General features: G+C 43.5%; 1 protein-coding gene across 1 annotated transcript in view; it reads right to left on the bottom strand.

Moving 5' to 3' along the window:
- The window catches only part of itgb5 (integrin, beta 5), a 72512-nt gene that overhangs the window by 31559 nt on the left and 20997 nt on the right, over positions 1-19956 (bottom strand). Inside the window, exons 9-10 of the mRNA XM_024407020.2 lie at positions 17470-17604; positions 6571-7000 (exon numbers count right to left, since the gene is read on the bottom strand). Coding sequence (XP_024262788.1) covers positions 6571-7000; positions 17470-17604 — 565 coding nt within the window. The remainder of the gene's footprint in view (positions 1-6570; positions 7001-17469; positions 17605-19956) is intronic.

Here is a 19956-nt window from a genome sequence, read left to right as displayed (position 1 = left end):
TTGCTTTGGGTCAGGGGGCTACTAGCCTACTGAGCAGCAGTAGGAACCTAGGTGTTGTTGAGCTAGCTTCCGCCTAGCAAGGGAGATGAGGGAGATATGGGGTGAGGGACAAAATCCAAACACACACGGAATGATGCACACGCACGCGTGCCCATATGATAGGCACATTTCTGCTCAATACCCACTGCTGAGCTCCGTAGTGAGTTTACATCCTGGGCTGTCTGCCAAGCATTAACCCAGAATAGGTTGACTACTAATTGCTGTGTGTTCAACGAACTACAAATAAAAACACTAACCGACTCCACAGCTGTGCCAAAATGTTTAATGAACTGCTGCTTCAGCCTTGTAGAACCAGAGATCCTGTTAAAACTATGTTCCAGTCAAAAACATCAAAGTGATTGCGTGAAATCAGACTACTACTGGGCAGGGAGTAGGTGCTACAGTAGGTAGTAGCAGGAGCTACAAATCATGATGGTTGTTGGGACATCTTGAGTACTGGTGTTAGCTGTGTTTCGACTTGTCCATGTTCCAGCTGTCGCTGCAGGCTTTTCATACAATCAGAGTAGGCCAGACAGCAGTACTGTAGTCTAAAAATGCATTTTCTATTGGCAGTGTCTATAAATTAAAGAGCTGAGGAGGAGAATAGAAGAAGCTGTAGGATAAAGGACGGCTCTACAACATTTTGACCGTCAAGCAATAAAACCACAGTGCTTGGATTTGCCAGATGTTTTGCAAACACAGGACCAGTTACAGTCGACGCTAACTATTTTGCAAAATAGGCCAATCATGTCAGAGAGAGATTGGAAGCCAAACTAAATGCTTTCATTTCAATAAGGCAAAGGCACAGTCGTGCCAGGCACACACACATTAATAAACACATGTTCACATTTACTGTTTCAATCCTCCATCTGAGGCTGACGATCTATGAGGAGGAGGGGTTCACGGGTAAAGTGCAAGTGTGGAAAACAGCCATGCTATTTCTGGCGTTTGGTGCTATTGAGTGGTTAGATTGTTACCGATAAGCAGCTGTAGATGTGTGACAGAGCAGAGGACCACAAAGTCTGTTTACGGAGGCCTCGCCAAAAGCAGCCGACACACAGACTTAGCGGATCCATGCTTACACAGAAAGACGCAAAGAAAGTTAGTTTACTGTTGCCTCTATGAACATATTTTAACTCTCTCACACCCTGGTAATCACCCTTTCATACTTTACTGTAAGTGATAAAGACTAATTCTATCCATACAGTACCCATCTATCTACGCCTACTTAATCCTCCAGATATCTTGACAGACTCAGCACAGGCCTTAGGGCAGAGAGTCTGGCCTTGCAGAAGACACTGAGGTTACAAATGTATGAGAATACAGAGAGTCTCTGAGCACAGGTCAGAAACTCTCTGTACTCTCATACATTTGTAACCTTAAACACAAGCACACAGTGTGGCCCCTGTGGGAGGTTACTGACACCACTCCTCCCCTATCCTTGCTCCTGCCAGACCTACTAACTTCAGAGACTGATTAATGCCCCTGACCTGACCTTCATTCTACAGGCCACTGTCTTAGTTTCACAAGAACAGGGTTGCCCTTGCACAGCCATAAGAGGTTCTTTGACTGTAAGCTTAGTATCACACTATCAACCCTATCCAGAAACAACCCCATAACCTCTAGGCACCATTAGTTCCGTACGTCAATGGTGAATATTCCCTCTATCCTATCAGAGGGTAAGGTGGAACGTTGTCTATAAGCACCCCCCAACACACGCATCCCACCCAAACCAACTGAAACCCTTCCACTCATTGAAAGACACTGGACGCAGCGGAAGACCACCAGTGTTTCATTCAGTTTATCTAACCCCGTTACAGAGATACAGCAGCTTATCAGTGACGAGACCATTAACACATGTAGGAAAGGTGAGTGAAGAGACCATTAACACATGTAGGAAAGGTGAGTGAAGAGACCACTAACACATGTAGGAAAGGTGAGTGAAGAGACCACTAACACATGTAGGAAAGGTGAGTGAAGAGACCACTAACACATGTAGGAAAGGTGAGTGAAGAGACCATTAACACATGTAGGAAAGGTGAGTGAAGAGACCATTAACACATGTAGGAAAGGTGAGTGAAGAGACCACTAACACATGTAGGAAAGGTGAGTGAAGAGACCACTAACACATGTAGGAAAGGTGAGTGAAGAGACCACTAACACATGTAGGAAAGGTGAGTGAAGAGACCACTAACACATGTAGGAAAGGTGAGTGAAGAGACCACTAACACATGTAGGAAAGGTGAGTGAAGAGACCATTAACACATGTAGGAAAGGTGAGTGAAGAGACCATTAACACATGTAGGAAAGGTGAGTGAAGAGACCATTAACACATGTAGGAAAGGTGAGTGAAGAGACCAAAAACACAGTCTCTCAAACTATTTCTAACTATCAACTTCAAATTAAGCTGTGAATAGTTAACTTCTATGTCTGAGCTTTGTAAATTATGGGTTATTATTATTAGCAGTTCAGCCATTTTGTGGGCAAATTTTTTTGGGATATTTCCAAAATTGTATTGACCTATTGCCAACTACATTAAATACACCAGTTGATTGAATCATTGGTTCGATGTGGGTGTAATTAGTTCAGGCATGTACAGCTGATGACACCACCACAGTGACAGTCACTGGCCAGAAAAACCAGACTGTAGGCAGTTAGGCTCTATGGGAGGTTTGGCTTGGTGCTATATTATATCACCACAGCACCAGGCAGCACAGACATGACAACAGCAACAGCTGGGTGTGGAGCGTGCCTGGCTTCCATCTATCGGTCCTCCTCACTCTACTCAGAGGGGCAGGGCAAACAAGAGCATGGCTGCTAAAGCTATCAAATAAGGAATCTAGGAAGAGAGTCCTTTCCTCCAAAGAGCAGAAGGAAACAACATACTCAAAAACAGTAGGTAGTGAAATAGTGTGGGTAAAAGCTCAATGACATAGCTACATTCCAGAAACACAGAGAGGATGGTACAGGTTGGCACAGTTAAATATCTGTGTATTTATAATTGCAGTAAAAAGATTCTGGTAAAAAAAAAAAAAAAAGATTGTGTACTGTAGTAGTACTACGATATAACCTCAGAGCTCTATTTACAAGAAGAGTGGGACCCACTCGTCTCTCTCCACAGTTGTCTTTTAGTGCGTAAGCAGGAACCAATATTCTTGGTTCCTGGAGTCCTGGCCTGGCGTGCGTTTTGGCCGTGACACAGTAATCAGATTAGATGGAGGGAAGCAACAAGGAGAAGGAAAAGAGTCAAGGCCCTAGTGAGAAGGAGCCGCTTCCTGTAGGCCTGGCTGCGACACTGGTCTCTAGCCTAACCCCTGACCCCCTCAGCCTCATGAAGGCCTGGCTGCTACACTGGTCTCTAGCCTAACCCCTGACCCCCTCATCCTCATGTAGGCCTGGCTGCTACACTGGTCTCTAGCCTAACCCCCTCAGCCTCATGTAGGCCTGGCTGCTACACTGGTCTCTTGCCTAACCCCTGACCCCCATGTAGGCCTGCCTGGCTGCTACACTGGTCTCTAACCTAACCCCTGACCCCCTCAGCCTCATGAAGGCCTGGCTGCTACACTGGTCTCTTGCCTAACTCCTGACCCCCATGTAGGCCTGCCTGGCTGCTACACTGGTCTCTAGCCTAACCCCTGACCCCCTCAGCCTCATGAAGGCCTGGCTGCTACACTGGTCTCTAGCCTAACCCCTGACCCCCCAGCCTCATGTAGGCCTGGCTGCTACACTGGTCTCAAGCCTAACCCCCTCAGCCTCATGTAGTCCTGGCTGCTACACTGGTCTCTTGCCTAACCCCTGACCCCCATGTAGGCCTGCCTGGCTGCTACACTGGTCTCTAGCCTAACCCCTGACCCCCTCAGTCTCATGTAGGCCTGGCTGCTACACTGGTCTCTAGCCTAACCCCTGACACCCTCAGCCTCATGTAGGTCTGACTAATACAATGCCGCGCAGAAGAAATATCAGAGCACCCAGAGAAGCACGAGATTGAACTTCACACAACTTTCTAGAGTTTTCCCTGTTAGTTAACACTATCAATATTTTCCTTTACTGTGGCAATTATAATCGAATCAATGCAATATTAGTCACTTGTAACGCAACCTACTAAATCAGGTTTTATTGGTCTCATACACATATTTAGCAATGTTATTGCGGGTGTAGCGAAATGCTTGTGGTCTATGCAAGACTTAGTATGCAAAACTAACTACGCAAGAGATTGTTTTAGGCAGAACGCATCGAAGTAGGATTCTATTTCATTGACAGGCACAACTCAGGCCGGCCCGTACTCTACACAGGCCGGTGTGCCATAACAAATCAGAGCTGAAGTAGGACTACATGCAAATATACTACATATGAATGTGCCATTCACTTTGAACTGGACTGTTTTTACAGCATGAGCAGTCGTGGGTAGATACAGTACTTTGAATCAAAACAACAAGATAAACGTCAAGATTTCTTGCTGACAATGCGGTTATCATGAAAAGGCTGGGAGATTTTTTAAATGCTTTGAGCTAGAAATGAGAACCCACCCAAGGACAACGCACCAATTTATTTTCTCTTTAATAATGACAAATGCCTTACGGCAGTTAATCAGCCTGGATCATGCAGTTCAATCCAAACCAGCTTCTCTTCCTAACACAACGCAGAGCAAATGAGCTGCTATCATCACAGCGCAACCAATCTAACCTATTGCACAATACTGTTTAGATGGCATGTAACAGGAGGGGAATGGGACTCCGCACAGAGTCTGAACCTCCCCATAACCATTGGTGAGTTTAGGGGACCAATGGTGGTATACAGAATTATTTTACAACACTGTTTATTACACGATTAAGTAACAGTGCCAGAGAAGTGTGGGAGAGACTTTCATTCAGATTCATTAGGAACTCATTATAAACTGAGCCAACCATGCACAGCGAGGAGGTGTATGTGTGAGAGTATGGGGGGCCACAGAGCATACTGGACTGTTAAGATTTAATTACTACCCCACCCCTTCCAGTTATCATCCTACCCTAAGGGCCTACTTATGGTCAGACCAACCAACAAACAAAATTGTCCATTTTGTGTTTGTCCGCTGCTTGGTCCTGCTGACTAAACGAAACAAGGCATTTTAACTGAGTATAGACCCATGAATTGTATTTGGCAATACACACAAGGCACTGAGCAGGGCCTCTGTTACAAAGCCCCCTCTGTGGTTTGGTGGAACAGCCGTTAGCTTGGGGATGAGCCAGGGGCCCTTGGCCAACATCCAGCAGGTCTCGACCCAAAGAGGCTACTTGGACTGGACCCGATGTTCTGGGAATCCAATAGGACAGCCTGTTTAGTATGTCACTAAATTGCTCCCAGCTAGCAACCCTGCCTGCTGCCCAGGCCAGTGTGAGAGAAAACTAGGGCATGGGCTTCAAAGCAAGCAAGACCCTCAGGCAGGATAAAACAGGATTTGTGGTCAACATCAGCACATGCACATTTAATCAATAGAGCACATGAATAGTATGGGGAGGGAAAATATTGGTGGTCTGTTCAGAAAGGAACAGCTCTGGTCTGGTTCTAGAATTCATTCCTGAATCCTGCACACACCACCCCAACTCTCCAGGGTCCCAAAGCAGAGAACACAGCTCAGCTAGAGACAGTAAAACATGAACTGCACAACAAACTAGCTCCCAGCAGCTGTTCCTGAGCACTTTACCTTTCCCGAAGAAGAAATTCAGAATCAAGAGACCTTTATCATAAAAAAAAACAACCCGAACATGTATGGTTTGGTATTAACACACACACACACACACACACACACACACACACACACACACACACACACACACACACACACACACACACACACACACACACACACACACACACAGCAGACCAGTAGCAGACCTGCAGGGCTGTGTTCAACGCTGCACCACTAACAGGTGGCTTTTCCTCTAATAAATGCAGATTGACGTTTATTGTCATGAGTCTTGCATTGGAGGCAGAAAGAACTAAGTGGTTTCCACTACACAGGCATGCTGCAAAGTCAAAATCGGCAATATCGTAAAAATTCATGAAAAAACACTAGCTTTTTAGTCTTAATTTAAGGTTAAGCATTAGGCCAAGCAGTATGGTAAAGGTTAGGTTTAAAATCAATATGACTTTGTGGTAGTGCCAGCTGGTGACCACTCTGCAGAGCTGCCTCCAGTACATGAGTCATCTCAATAAATGCCAACCTGCCTAATAAACACAGACCAGAGTGATGTGGTAACAGACCCTGGAAACAACATCCCACCTGCTCACTACTATCATACAGCCTTGTAGATCAATAAACATTAATTGAATGCGTCTCTTAGCATCAACATGACAGCACAAGCCAACTTAGACACACCCTCAATAGCGACACATCTAGGACTCGTGTTTCTGCACATGTATCAGGTACTGTACGAAGCACTACTGTGTTTGTCTGAATAATTTATGTTGTACACATGCAGAAGTAGAGAGGAGATCCAGCAATTTGGAGAGCAAAGTAGCGGCAGTGCTCCCTTCTCTTTGCACACCTACCTGAGCAGAGGATGCCCTTGTGTCGGGCGCAGGAGAAGTCGTCACACTCGCAGAAGGTCCCGTAAATCTTCCCGAACTCTGACTCGTAGCAGAGGCATTGGTTACAACTGCACTCCCCTCTCCCACCACAGATCTGCTTCCCCTCCGCCTCTCTACAGGCGCTCAGGTACATGCTGCCAGCCTCGCCCTCCTGGCACTCACAGCGGGCGCCCAGGTAGCCCGGGTCACAGTGGCAGGTACCACAGGTGTACTGTCCGATAGAGCTGCAGCGGCTACTGTTAGCCTGGGTCTGGTCGGTGCAGCCACAGGCACAGCGGTAGTCCACTGACACCTCCAGACGATTCTTGAAACCCACAGGTTTGATGGTGAATCTCTGCTGGGTGCCAGGGGCAGGGCAGCCCCTAGCATCCACACTCACGTTGAAGGACACCTGGAAGAAAGAAGAACAGTACAACAGGGTTAGTATATGGACTGGAAATAGACAAATTGCAACAATTTGAGACAATTTCTCAATCAAGGAGTTTTACACAAACCTACGTCATACTCATGACTGGATTTTAAAATGGTCTCAATCTGGATCCATCACAATTACACCATCTACCTCCAGATAAACCCTTTTTGCTCATATTAAGGCTTGGCTGTGATCTACATTTGACCTGCAAGCTGTGTTTATACATGTGGAATTATCTCAGAGAGAGAAGGCGCGAGAGAGAGCGATCAGAGGATAGAGATCAGAGGACAGTTTGTGGCTTTGAGTCAGTTAGTTGATTAAGTTGCTGACTTAAGTTGCTGACTTGCTGCACCCTCGACAGCTACTGTGATTATTATTTGACCATTATTTTCTACACCTGCATTGCTTGCTGTTTGGGGTTTTAGGCTGGGTTTCTGTACAGCACTTTGAGATGTCAGCTGATGTAAGAAGGGCTATATAAATACATTTGATTTGATAAAAAAATTAAAAAGTCTTAAAATGCTAGGTCAGGTGTATCTACGTCCGACTTTGGGATCAGAATTTACACCTGCTGCACCAACCAAAAAGACTAGTCGTAGCTAAATCCAGTGTAAGCAATGATTAAGCAATGCATGAGATTTGATGCTTCAAAATGGTGGCTGCTAGGCAGCACCCATTACTAGGCTGTTACTGTTCTCGTGGCAGTTTTAAACTTTGCCAGGCATGTCCCATCACTTCAAAGCCCACCACTATGCATGCATGTTGTTCTCTTAACCATACTTTGATGAATCAATCAATAATTACTGTGGAATGAATATCACTGAATGACAAAGTTATTGGATAAAGTAGGCTAATGCTATTGAAGGCATTTATCATATTGTTGCTTACTGAAACTCCCAAAGTCATCAAACTGTTTTCAATACTTTAAAGCAATAGCCGTGTGGTCAACTATAATTTCAGCCCCTTATCATTGGGACAACATTATTGCCCTGTTTTTAGACAAGCGTGGGGAATCATCTTCATAAATCAATCGTCCAGATTTTTGTTTTCCTGGAACCTCCGATTGGATATTTGATTACATTTAGGCTGGGAAAATGTTAGCCAAATTGGGGTCAGTGTTCATAATGATAATCTTTAGTCTAGTTTGCTCATCTAACTGCATTATCAGAACATTTTGCTAGCATGTTATGTAGTCTAAGGTAGCCTATTGGTTGTCTAGCAATGGTCAACCAATTTGAACAGATCTTGAAGAATTTTTTAAGAATAATGGGCAAATATTGTACAACCCAGGTGTGTAAAGCTCTTAAAGACTTACCCAGAAAACTCAGCTGAAATCGCTGCCAAAGGTGATTCTGACATGAATTGACTCAGGGGTGTGACTACTTATGTAAATGAGATATGAGCTATAATAAAAGTGGAGGTGGCAGCTCATCTATTAGTTTTCTAATATCTGATCAGACACATTTAGCATGCTGTAATGTAGCATTGAATCAAGTGTATTATTTTGCTATTGACTCGCGCATAGGCAACTCGAAAAGCCCGGAGGTTGTGAAATATGAACACGAGACTCACATCCTTTAGAAAATATAGATTGTTCCTTCATGGTATGTACAGAAAAGAATAGCATAGTCCCGCCTCCCGACCAGGCGTAGAGTCTACACCCATGGCATAGCTCATAGAAGGGCTCACGCCCAGGCATAGCTCATAGAAGGGCTCACGCCCAGGCATAGCTCATAGAAGGGCTCACGCCCAGGCATAGCTCATAGAAGGGCTCACGCCCAGGCATAGCTCATAGAAGGGCTCACGCCCAGGCATAGCTCATAGAAGGGCTCACGCCCAGGCATAGCTCATAGAAGGGCTCACGCCCAGGTGATGCAACAGGTATAATCTTTACGTCCACGTAGAGCATATCGAACATAGAGTTACGACCCACTTACAACCAACTGGTTCAAATTGGCCCCAGAACAGCAATCACTAACCTCGATCCATGTTATTTTTTACTGATTATTGTTATTCACTGTATTTATTCCTCGTGTCACCAATTCTATTTATCTTTAACTCTGCATTGTTGTAAAAAGACCCGGAAGTAAGCATGTCCCGGAAGTAAGCATGTTAATCTACATCTGTTGTTTACAAAGCATGTGACAAATAACATTTCATTTGCAGCGCATTACTGTGTCCTTCTCTGTAGCTTACTGCCACAGCAACCATCTCTAGTGTGTGTACGTGCCGTAGATGAGGCAGTGTGTTATTCTTTGTGGTTTCACTCACTTTAGATGGGATAATGGTGTGAATTCCTCCAGTTAAACTGATACTACCATGAATCTACAAAACTGCAATGTACAGTATATATGTCAGTTGATACATCATCACCTTCCATATAACCTTTGGCGCATTGGAAAAGGCTCTGAGGCAAAACATCTTTAAAACTGAATAATTCTGTCCAAAGAAAACACAAGGACTGACTTCAATAACACCAATTAGAATACATATGAAATGTGGTTAACTTTTCAATACATAACACAGCTCTGGATGAGAGCATGGATACTTTCAACCACAAAAATATTTTAGCGAAGAGAAAAGCTAATCTGAGGCAGCTGTAGGGGTATTTCAGGAAGGATGTCCTTCCATGACGTAGGTCTGATAAGGTTCACTCTTCCACATCATTCTCCTTCTCCCAGTGGTTCTAGATGAGTGAAGAAGCGCACACACACACACACACACACGTCTACAGGTAGCCTATGTGCCCTTTGGCAGTGTTGAGCCCGGAGGGGTCATTGGAGGTGGAGAGGCAGGGATGTGAGGGGGCACATGCTGTGCTTTGAAGTTTAGCTCCCAAGACTGAAGGCCATAACCCTCTGGACTGCAGCCCCAAAGGCAAACACTCAGATGCTTGGGCCGTGTTGATGTTGGCAGCAGCTCTGCACGCAACGATCTGAGTCTTCAGGAGAGAAAAAGAGCATTGGCCTGTCACTCAGAATGCAGGACCTTTTGCTCTCTCTCTATAGGTCTCCTAGGCCATCAGTGTCTTCCATCTTCCCTTCCTCTTTCAATGAGAAGTGAACATCAACAGGCTTAGTGGTGAAGAGGTCATAGTACCACAGACCCTACTGGGTGAGCCGCTGACTAATATGAAACGCTGTACAATATGAGGCAATATGAGGGTGTGGCTGTGTGTGGAGTAAACACTCATGACATCAAACTGCGTCATCTGTCCAACCCAAACCATTGATCTAGTTAGTAAGTGATGAATGTCTGTAGGTAATACAGAAACACGAGTCAAAAATAAATAAAAAACATCAATAATAAAGCGATTGTCATCCACAAGCACAGCATTGCAGAAGAACAGGACATGAACGCAGAGTTGTGGTATGTTCCTGCTGAGTACTAGATAAGCCTCCAATCAGAGTCCACAGGAAGGAAGGGCCCACATAACACTTGGAAGACCTGCTTGTCTGCTATTTGCCTCTTCCACTACAGCAGTGCTCTTCCTAACGAGGTAATGAGATTTAAGGGAGTGAGTCACGAGGAACCCATCTCCTTTAACCATGTTGCTCATTAGGGAAACTAGCAACCATGAGATAAAGCTGCTGGAGTAAAAAGGCAGGGAACCAAATCCCAGGACATTACTGCTGTGATTGTGAGAGAGGGATGGAATGGAGGAGTGGAACGGAGAGAGCAGCAGATTAATCACCAAAGTCTGTCTTGAGTCAAGTATTCAACCACTTTGTTATGGCAAGCCTAAATAAGTTCAGGATAAAACAGTTGCTTAACAAGACACAAGTTGCATGGACTCACAGTAATGCAGTAATAGTGTTTAACGTAACTTTATGATTACCTCATCTCTGTACCTCACACATACAGATAATTTTAAGGTCCCTCAGTCGAGCAGTGAATTTCAAACACAGAATCAACCACAAAGACCAGGGAAGTTTTCCAACGCCTCACAAAAAAGTACACCTATCAGTAGACAAGACATTGAATATCTCTGGGCCATGTGAAGTTATTAAATTACACTTTGGATGGTGTATCAATAAACCCATTCACTACAAAGATACAGGCGCACTTCCTACCTCATTTGCCGGGGAGGAAGGAAACCGCTCAGATGACGCGGATGCTACGCTACAGCACTGTTTTGCAAGCACAGACTGGAATATGTTCCGGGACTCATCAAATGGCATTGAGGAGTATACCACCTCAGTCACCGGCTTCATCAGTAAGTGCATCAACAACGTCATCCCTCACAGTGACAGTACGTACATATCCCAATCAGAAGCCATGGATTACAGGCAACATCCACACTGAGCTAAAAAGGCTAGAGCTGCCGCTTTCAAGGAGTGGGACACTACTCCGGACGCTTATAAATAATCCAGCTATTCCTTTAGACGAACCATCAAACAGGCAAAGCGTCAATACAGGACTAAGATTGAATCCTACTACACCGGTCCTGACGCTTGTCGGATGTGGCAGGGCTTGCAAACTATTACAGACTAAAGGGAAACCCAGCCGCGAGCTGCCCAGTGACCTAAGCCTACAGGACGAGCTAAATCCCTTTTATGCTTGCTTCGAGGCAAGCAACACTGAAGCATGCATGAGAGCACCAGCTGTTCCGGACGACTGTGTGATCATGCTCTTCGTAGCTGATGTGAGCAAGACCATTAAACAGGTCAACAGTCACAAGGCCCGGGGGCCAGACGGATTACCAGGACGTGTACTCAAAGCATGCGTGGACCAACTGGCAAGTGTATTCACTGACATTTTCAACCTCTCCCTGACCAAGTCTGTAATACCTACATGTTTCAAGCAGACCACCATAGTCCCTGTGCCCAAGAATGCAAAGGTAACCTACCTAAATGACTACCACCCCGTGGCACTTATTTTATTTAACCTTTATTTAACCAGGAAGGGCTCATTGAGATTTAAAATCTCTTTTTCAAGAGCGTCCTGGCCAAGATAGGCAGCACCAAGTCATTACAAAAATTACAGACAAACAACATGAAAAACTACAAGTAATCTAGTAAAAAACATAGAATTCACAAGAGCATAACAAAATCAAAAACAGCAAATGAACCTTTCTAGCGCAGGCGTTCCACTAGCGGAACCCCTCGACAACATTCCGCTGAAAAGGCAGCGCGCGAAATTAAAAAATACGTTTTAGAAATATGTAACTTTCACACATTAAAAGAGTTGGATCTCTGTTAGGCATGAAGAGGTCATGGCACACAACGATGAGAGCCTATAGGGAGGTCAGAGACCTGGCAGTGTGGTGCCAGGACAACACATCACCAACAAACAATCATGGTCCAAACAGACCAATACAGTTGCTAAGAGGGCACGACAGCACCTTTTCCCCCGCAGGAGACTGAAAATATTTGGCATGGGTCCCCAGATCCTCAAAAAGTTCTACAGCTGCACCATCGAGAGCACCGTCTGGTATGGCAACAGCTTGGCATCCGCCCGTAAGGCACTTGTAGAGGGTAGTGCATATTAGAGGTCGACCGATGATGATTTTTCAATGCCAATACCGATAATTGGAGGACCAAAAAAAGCCGATACCGATTAATCAGACGATTTAATATTTTGTATTTATTTATTTGTAATAATGACAATTGCAACAACACTGAATTTTAACTTAATATAACACATCAATCAAATAAATTTAGCCTCAAATAAATAATGAAACATGTTAAATTTGGTTTAAATAATGCAAAAACAAAGTGTTGCAGAAGAAAGTGAAAGTGCAATATGTGCCATGTAAAAAAGCTAACATTTAAGTTCCTTGCTCAGAACATGAGAATATTCCCAGGTAAGAAGTTTTAGGTTGAGGTTATTATAGGACTCTCTCTCTACCATTTGTATTTCATATTGACTATTGGATGCTCTTATATGCACTTTAGTATTGCCAGTGTAACAGTATAGCTTCCGTCCCTCTCCTCGCCCCTACCTGGGCTCGAAACAGGAACACATCGACAACAGCCACCCTCGAAGCAGCGTTACCCATCGCTCCACAAGAGCCACGGCCCTTGCAGAGCAAGGAGAACAACTACTCCAAGTCTCAGAGCGTGTGACGTTTGAAACGCTATTAGCGCGCACCCCGCTAACTAGCTAGCCATTTCACATCGGTTACACGAGCCTAATCTCGGGAGTTGATAGGCTTGAAGTCATAAACAGAGCTGCTGGCAAACGCACAAAAGTGCTGTTTGAATGAATGCCTACGAGCCTGCTGCTGCCTACCACCGCTCAGTCAGACTGCTCTATCAAATCATAGACTTAATTATAACATAACACAGAAATACGAGCCGTAGGTCATTAATATGGTCAAATCCAGAAACTATGGCATCCATAAGTCTAAATATTCCTGTTACATTGCACAACCTTCAATGTTTTGTCATAATTACATAAAATCCTGGCAAATTAGTTTGCAACGAGCCAGGCGGCCCAAACTGTTGCATATACCCTGACTTTGCGTGCAATGAACGCAAGAGAAGTGACACAATTTCCCGAGTTTAATATTGCCTGCTAACATGAACGGTCTCCAAAAACGGCAATTACCGATTGTTATGAAAACTTGAAATCGGCCCTAATTAAAATCGGCCATTCCAATTAATCGGTCGACCTCTAGTGCATATGGGGGAAAGCTTCCTGCCATCCAGGACCCATATACTAGGCAGTGTCAAAGGAAGGCCCCCAAAAAATTGTCACCCAAGTCATAGACTGTCCTCTCTGCTACCACATGGCAAGCGGTACCGCAGCAGCAACTCAAGGACCAAAAGGCTCCTTAACAGCTTCTACCCCCAAGCCATAAGACTGCCGAACAATTAATGAAATGGCCAACTTGACTACTTACATTAACCCCCCCACCCCCCTCTTTGTTTTTACACCACTGCAACTAGCCATTTACTATCTATGCATAGTCACTTTACCCCTACCTACATGTACAAATTACTTCACCTAACTTGTACCCCATATTGACTCAGTACCGGTACCCCATGTATATAGCCACGTTATTGTTATTGTGTTCATTTTCATTTTATTTCTTACTTTAAGTTTATTCAGTAAATATTTTCTTAATTATTTCTTGAGGTGCATTGTTGGTTAAGGGCTTGTAAGTAAGCTTTTCACATTAAGGTCTACACCTGTTGTATTCGGCACATGTGATAATTAAAATTGGATTTGATTTCACCATGAGGCCAATGGTGACTTTAAAACAGGGTTTAATGGCTGTGATAGGAGAAGATGGATCAACAACATTGTAGTTACTCTACAATACTAACCTAAAGGGCAGAGTGAAAAAAAGGAAGTTTGTACAGAATAAAAATATTTAAAAAATATGCATCGTGTTTGCAACAAGGCACTAAAGTAATACTAAAGAAAATGTGTCCTGACTACAAAGTGTTACATTTGGCAAATCCAATACAACACATTACTGAGTACCACTCTCTATATTTTCAAGCCTAGTGGTGCTGCATCATGTTATGGGTATGCTTGTAATCGTTAAGAACTGTGGAGTTTCTCAGAATAAAAAAAAGGAATGGAATGGAGCTAAGATCAGGCAAAAATCCCAGAGGAAAACCTGGTTCAGTCTGCTTTCCACCAGACACTGAGAGATCAATTCACCTTTCAGCAGGACAATAACCTAAAAACACAAGGCCAAATCTACACTTGAGTAGCTTACCAAGAATACTGTGAATGTTACCGAGTGGCCGAGTTACAGTTTTGACTTAAATCTACTGCAAGACCTAGAGCTTGAAGAAGTTTGAAAATAATACATTGGCAAATGTTGCACAATCCAGGTGTGGAAAGCTCTTACAGACTTACCCAGAAAGACTCACAGCTGTAATTGCTGCCAAAGGTGCTTCTACAAAGTATTGTCTCAGGGGTGTAAATACTTATGTAAATGAGATATCTGTATTTCAATTTCAATACATTTGCCAACATTTCTAAAAACATTCATTTTGTGATTATGGGGTGTTTGTCCATTTGGAATTCAGGTTGTAACAACAGCGTGTGGAATAAGTCTAGAGGTATGAATACTTTCTGAAGGCACTGTACAGGATCTTAATTTTGTTGCAGAGAAATGCAGATGAGCTTCATGATTTACAGAAATTCAGTGAAAACCCACACTAAGACACAGTTCTATTAACATTGCACATATGTATATACATACTCTATACCATCTACTGCATCTTGCCATCTTTATGTAATACATGTATCACTAGCCACTTTAAACAATGCCACTTTTATATGTTTAAATACCCTACATTACTCATCTCATATGTATATACTGTACTCGATACCATCTACTGCATCTTGCCTATGCCATTCTGTACCATCACTCACTCATATATATTTATGTACATATTCTTCATCCCTTTATACTTGTGTGTATAAGGTAGTTGTTGTGAAATTGTTAGATTACTCGTTGGTTATTACTGCATTGTCGGAACCAGAAGCTAACATCTGTATGTGACAAATAAAATTTGATTTGATTTCATGTAGCCTAATTTTGGTCAGTTAATAGTCTACACACTGATCAAGCAACATTATGGACTATACTGATCAAATTAAGATCCTACATCTGTATGGGAAATATTTAGTACTCTAAGGTTTGAGAGTGTCACAGTGAAAGGAATGTGGGCTTTAGTTTGTACACTGGGTCTAAGACACCATGTCGTCTTTGTTCGTTAAATCGCCTCTGGTTTCACCAACTATTCTTTCTCTAACTTTTGTAGTGAGGACATTGACATGCAGCATCAGGCCTCAGAGCAAGGCTGCAGCCAGAGACTCTGTGACCGACACCTGGGAACTTTCCCAATTCCTCCTCCCTCTATTCCTCGCGTCCTCTTTCCTCACCTTTTTAGGAGGACAGATTAGCACTCAGAGGCCTGCAGAGAAAATACCCCCGCTGCAGAACAAAAGACAGAGTTAGACCCATCACCCTGGCCAGGCAGAGATGTGATTCCCCCATTCACTACTATTATTCATTCACCCTCCATCCCCACACACCATCCTTATTTCCTACATTCAATTAAGACAAATAAGGAATCAGTGAGGGAGACACTGGGGCTTTGGGAAGAAGAATTCCACAGGGTCGGATCTCTGCGTGGTGGAGTGTACAAAGTAGCCCCTTGCTGAGCATTTCAATAGATCCTGTACAAATCCTCATTGGGGCCTGAGGATTTGAACAGTGCAGAATTCAAAGCAATTAAGATGTGCAGTGATCCCACGTCACCTGACCTTTAGAGTTTTGTTAGCTGAAACAAAGGAAGAGAATAATGCATTCTATCTAAAATGGCAAGAACATGTTGGAACACAATTAAAAAGCCAGCTAAAATATTCTTCCCCTGACAAATTATAATCCCACCCCCCAATATGTAGGTCTACTCACACTAAAAAGCTTTCTGCGGAGGCTACTGATGCCACATCTCCCATAGACTACTTAATCCAAAGCCATCCAAAATAGCTTATTTGGAGGGCTATTTGGAAAGCACAAATGATATCCAATTGCAGTGTTCAGAAGCCAAGAATAAGTTAAGTCAGTTCAAACTCCCACTGTTATCCCAGGAAAAGGATGACCCTTGCCTTGAGAATGGCCAGTGTCTGTCGAGACAGCCGTGTGTTGACAGAGTATGTGTTGGTTGGAGACAGGACATTCTGGAGTCTCAGAGAAGGGATGGACACCATGACTAATATTTTTCCAAAACAGACAAACAGAAGCATTTTTGCCACCCCCAGTTTGGTTTCTTCCAAGGGAAAGAACATGTTTGCATTATTTCAGTCATGGTCTGCTCATATCAAATACATTAAGCAGGGTAAAATCTGAGCGAACACACATGTTAACTGTTAAAGAGAGTAAGCAAAGCAACAAAATTGTTGTTCTCTCACTCAATCGCTCTTTTTCTCAGAGTCTAAGACATGGCCGATATCACTCCTTTAGTCTCCCGGCAACTGCAGTTTAATTTAATCAAACAGGAACTGCAAACTTAAGAGGATTGAAAGGTCACACTGTGCTGCCAAGTCACAACTTGCTTCCTTCAGTCAGTCATTCGCTGGCTGGGTGGATGATATCCATGATATTCCTGTCAGTGTTGCAGAGAGACATGCCACTGGGCTAACTAAGCCTTAATGCAAAAACCCCATGATGCATCTGTCCACAGGCTGGAATTACATCCTGTTACAGTTGTGTTGCATCATTCACATGGTGTCCATGACATGACAGCCAGATCACCTGTACATTAGGCAGGATGGGAAAGGTTCACTTGGTCACTATCAGGCAAAGCTGCAAACTCAAAGTCCTAAAAATCTGTTTTTATAACCAACCCTAACTTTTGATAAACCAAAAAGCGTATTTTCGTTTATATACATATTCACGATATAGCCAATTTTGACTTTCCAGCTTGGCCTGATAGTGCAAATCCATAGGAAGCCAGGAGGTCTGAGAGACTCACCGTGTCTCCGATCTTGAGGTCGGCACACTTCCTGAGGCCTGGTAGGGGCTGTCCGTCCTGACAGGTGGCCGTGAAGGACAGACTGAGGTCTTCAGGTTGATCCCACACCGTCAGCTCCACTTTGGACCGGATGTTCTGGAGGGAGGACACACAGACAGAGAAAGAGAGAGATTGGATGAACTCACAGATACATATGCCATGAACACAAAAACAGACAGACACATATACAGATAGACAGACACACACTTATGAATAAGTACTTTTGACATTTGCATCAAAGTAGTAAATATGTCATTTATTTGAAAACAAGACAGATGGTTCACTGGTCAACTATCCAAACATGTCTGATCAAAGACTCCTATCAATAGATCACATGAGCATTAAAGTATGTATGTATATTAGAGCTGGCACAGAGGTTCCCTGGTGGTTTCCATACTATTTGAATGTTAAATGCTTCCAGTACCCCTGGCACTGGATCCACTCAGAACCACCACAACTCAGCATTTTAGAATGAAACCAGCCTGTTATTTAATCTGTTAGCAGGCAGGGTGGAAAACAGAGAAAAAGATAGTTGGAAAGAGCGTAAAATGCCTTGGTTAAGCAAGATTTATACAGGTCATTCTGTCTTTTGTAAACTTCCCCCAAACCCACAGCGGTTTGGTTAGCATGGACGGATGTGGAGCGCGTGCGTGTGTGTCATAGCGTGCCTTTGCTGCTACATGCCAGCCTTATCTGTACTTTATGTGCTTGTTCACTCCAGCGCATAAAAGCTACAGAACTGTGGAAGGGGGTAATCAGAATCATGCCCAACTGACAGATACCCATGATTGATCTATGCCCTGTTTTGGCCTGTACTGGAGAAAGAACACAATGAACTGATAACAAAATGTGTTGAAATAACTCAAATGCTTTTGTTCAAACTTCACAATACTCAAAAAAGATACAATTATGATAGGAACCAAAATGTGGTGCCATCTGCCCATTGTGTAAAGTGAAAAGAATGTAGGCTACTTGGTATATAAGGGTGTCAGGTAGCCTAGTGGTTAGAGCATTGGGCCAGTAACCGAAAGGTTGCTGGATTAAATCCCTGAGTTGACAAAATAAAAATCCCACTGTTCCCTGGTAGGCCGTCATTGTAAATAAGAATTTGTTCTTTACTGACTTGCCTATTAAATAAAGGTTTAAAAAATATATATATTTAATTATCAGTTGTTAAGGACACGGGTTGAGTCTACTCTGCAAAATCAAGTTGTAGTTCCTCAACCACAGGAAGGAAAAAATGCTTGACTGAAGAAAAAAAACCACTGCTTTATTGGAAAATATTTTTGAGGATAGTTGACTAAAAACAGGCAAATACTTTGGTTTTAAAATATTCAAAATACATGGAGAAAGATTCGTTCTTCCCTTAAAATGTTGTTTTCTCTCAACTAGTCAACAAAAGTGAATTATATAACTGCTTTCCAGCAGTGCATTGAAGGCTAAATCTGCCATTTCAACAGTCTGACTGCCACTATGTTTGGTAAGCTAAGGTATGGGGCTGGAGAAATATAGCCAAACCACTCTCAAATCACAGACTGTGACTTTAAGATCCCTAAATGGCCAAACCAGAGCCACAGTGTCAGAGTACTCACTCAGTGATCTAGGGTCAGGTTTTAGTCAACAGACCACAACACAAAAATACAAGACAGGATGATTCCATGCTTTGAGAATGGATTCTGTGACAATTAAACACTAACGTCAAATTAGAATTCAAGACCATTTGAGGCCCCTGCTTAACTTGGGTAGAATGAAGATTATACATTTATCATGACCCATAAATTGAAGATGTGTTTTTGTTGTTATTCTTTCCATAAATGTGAATTGTAAACGAGGACAAGATGTAAATCTCCTAGCACACGAGTCTATAGCCGTTTATTGTGTTTAAAATACACAAGAATCCCTTCTAGAACCCTTTTCAGGCTGTTTGAAAACCCTTCCTTCAAATAACTGGACGAATGGAATCTATTTCCTGTATGGAGGGGACTGGGGAGTAGCAGCACCACAGTGTCTCAGGCAGGATTTGCGCCATAAACCTGCTTCTTCTTCAGTAACCATAAAGTGCTAGTGCAGAGTTAAAGACAGTGCCGTAGTGTGAGCCAGAAGTAGAGTAAACCCCAGACCACCACAGCAAATAGAGGGCTGGGTGAGGATCTCCATATCACCACAGCAAATAGAGGGGCAGGGTGAGGGTCTCCATATCACCACAGCAAATAGAGGGGTAGGGTGAGGGTCTCCATATCACCACAGCAAATAGAGGGGCAGGGTGAGGGTCTCCATATCACCACAGCAAATAGAGGGGCAGGGTGAGGGTCTCCATATCACCACAGCAAATAGAGGGGCTGGATGAGGGTCTCCATTTCCAATGCTAATGCATAAAAATTCAACACTTCCTCTTGTCCTCTAGAGACCGGGGACATGTTCAGTAGGCCTCACAGTTTTGCAATGGAA

Source organism: Oncorhynchus tshawytscha, linkage group LG03, assembly GCF_018296145.1.
Source record: "Oncorhynchus tshawytscha isolate Ot180627B linkage group LG03, Otsh_v2.0, whole genome shotgun sequence".
Taxonomy (NCBI): Eukaryota; Metazoa; Chordata; class Actinopteri; order Salmoniformes; family Salmonidae; genus Oncorhynchus; species Oncorhynchus tshawytscha.
This window is presented reverse-complemented; position numbering and strand designations above follow the sequence as displayed.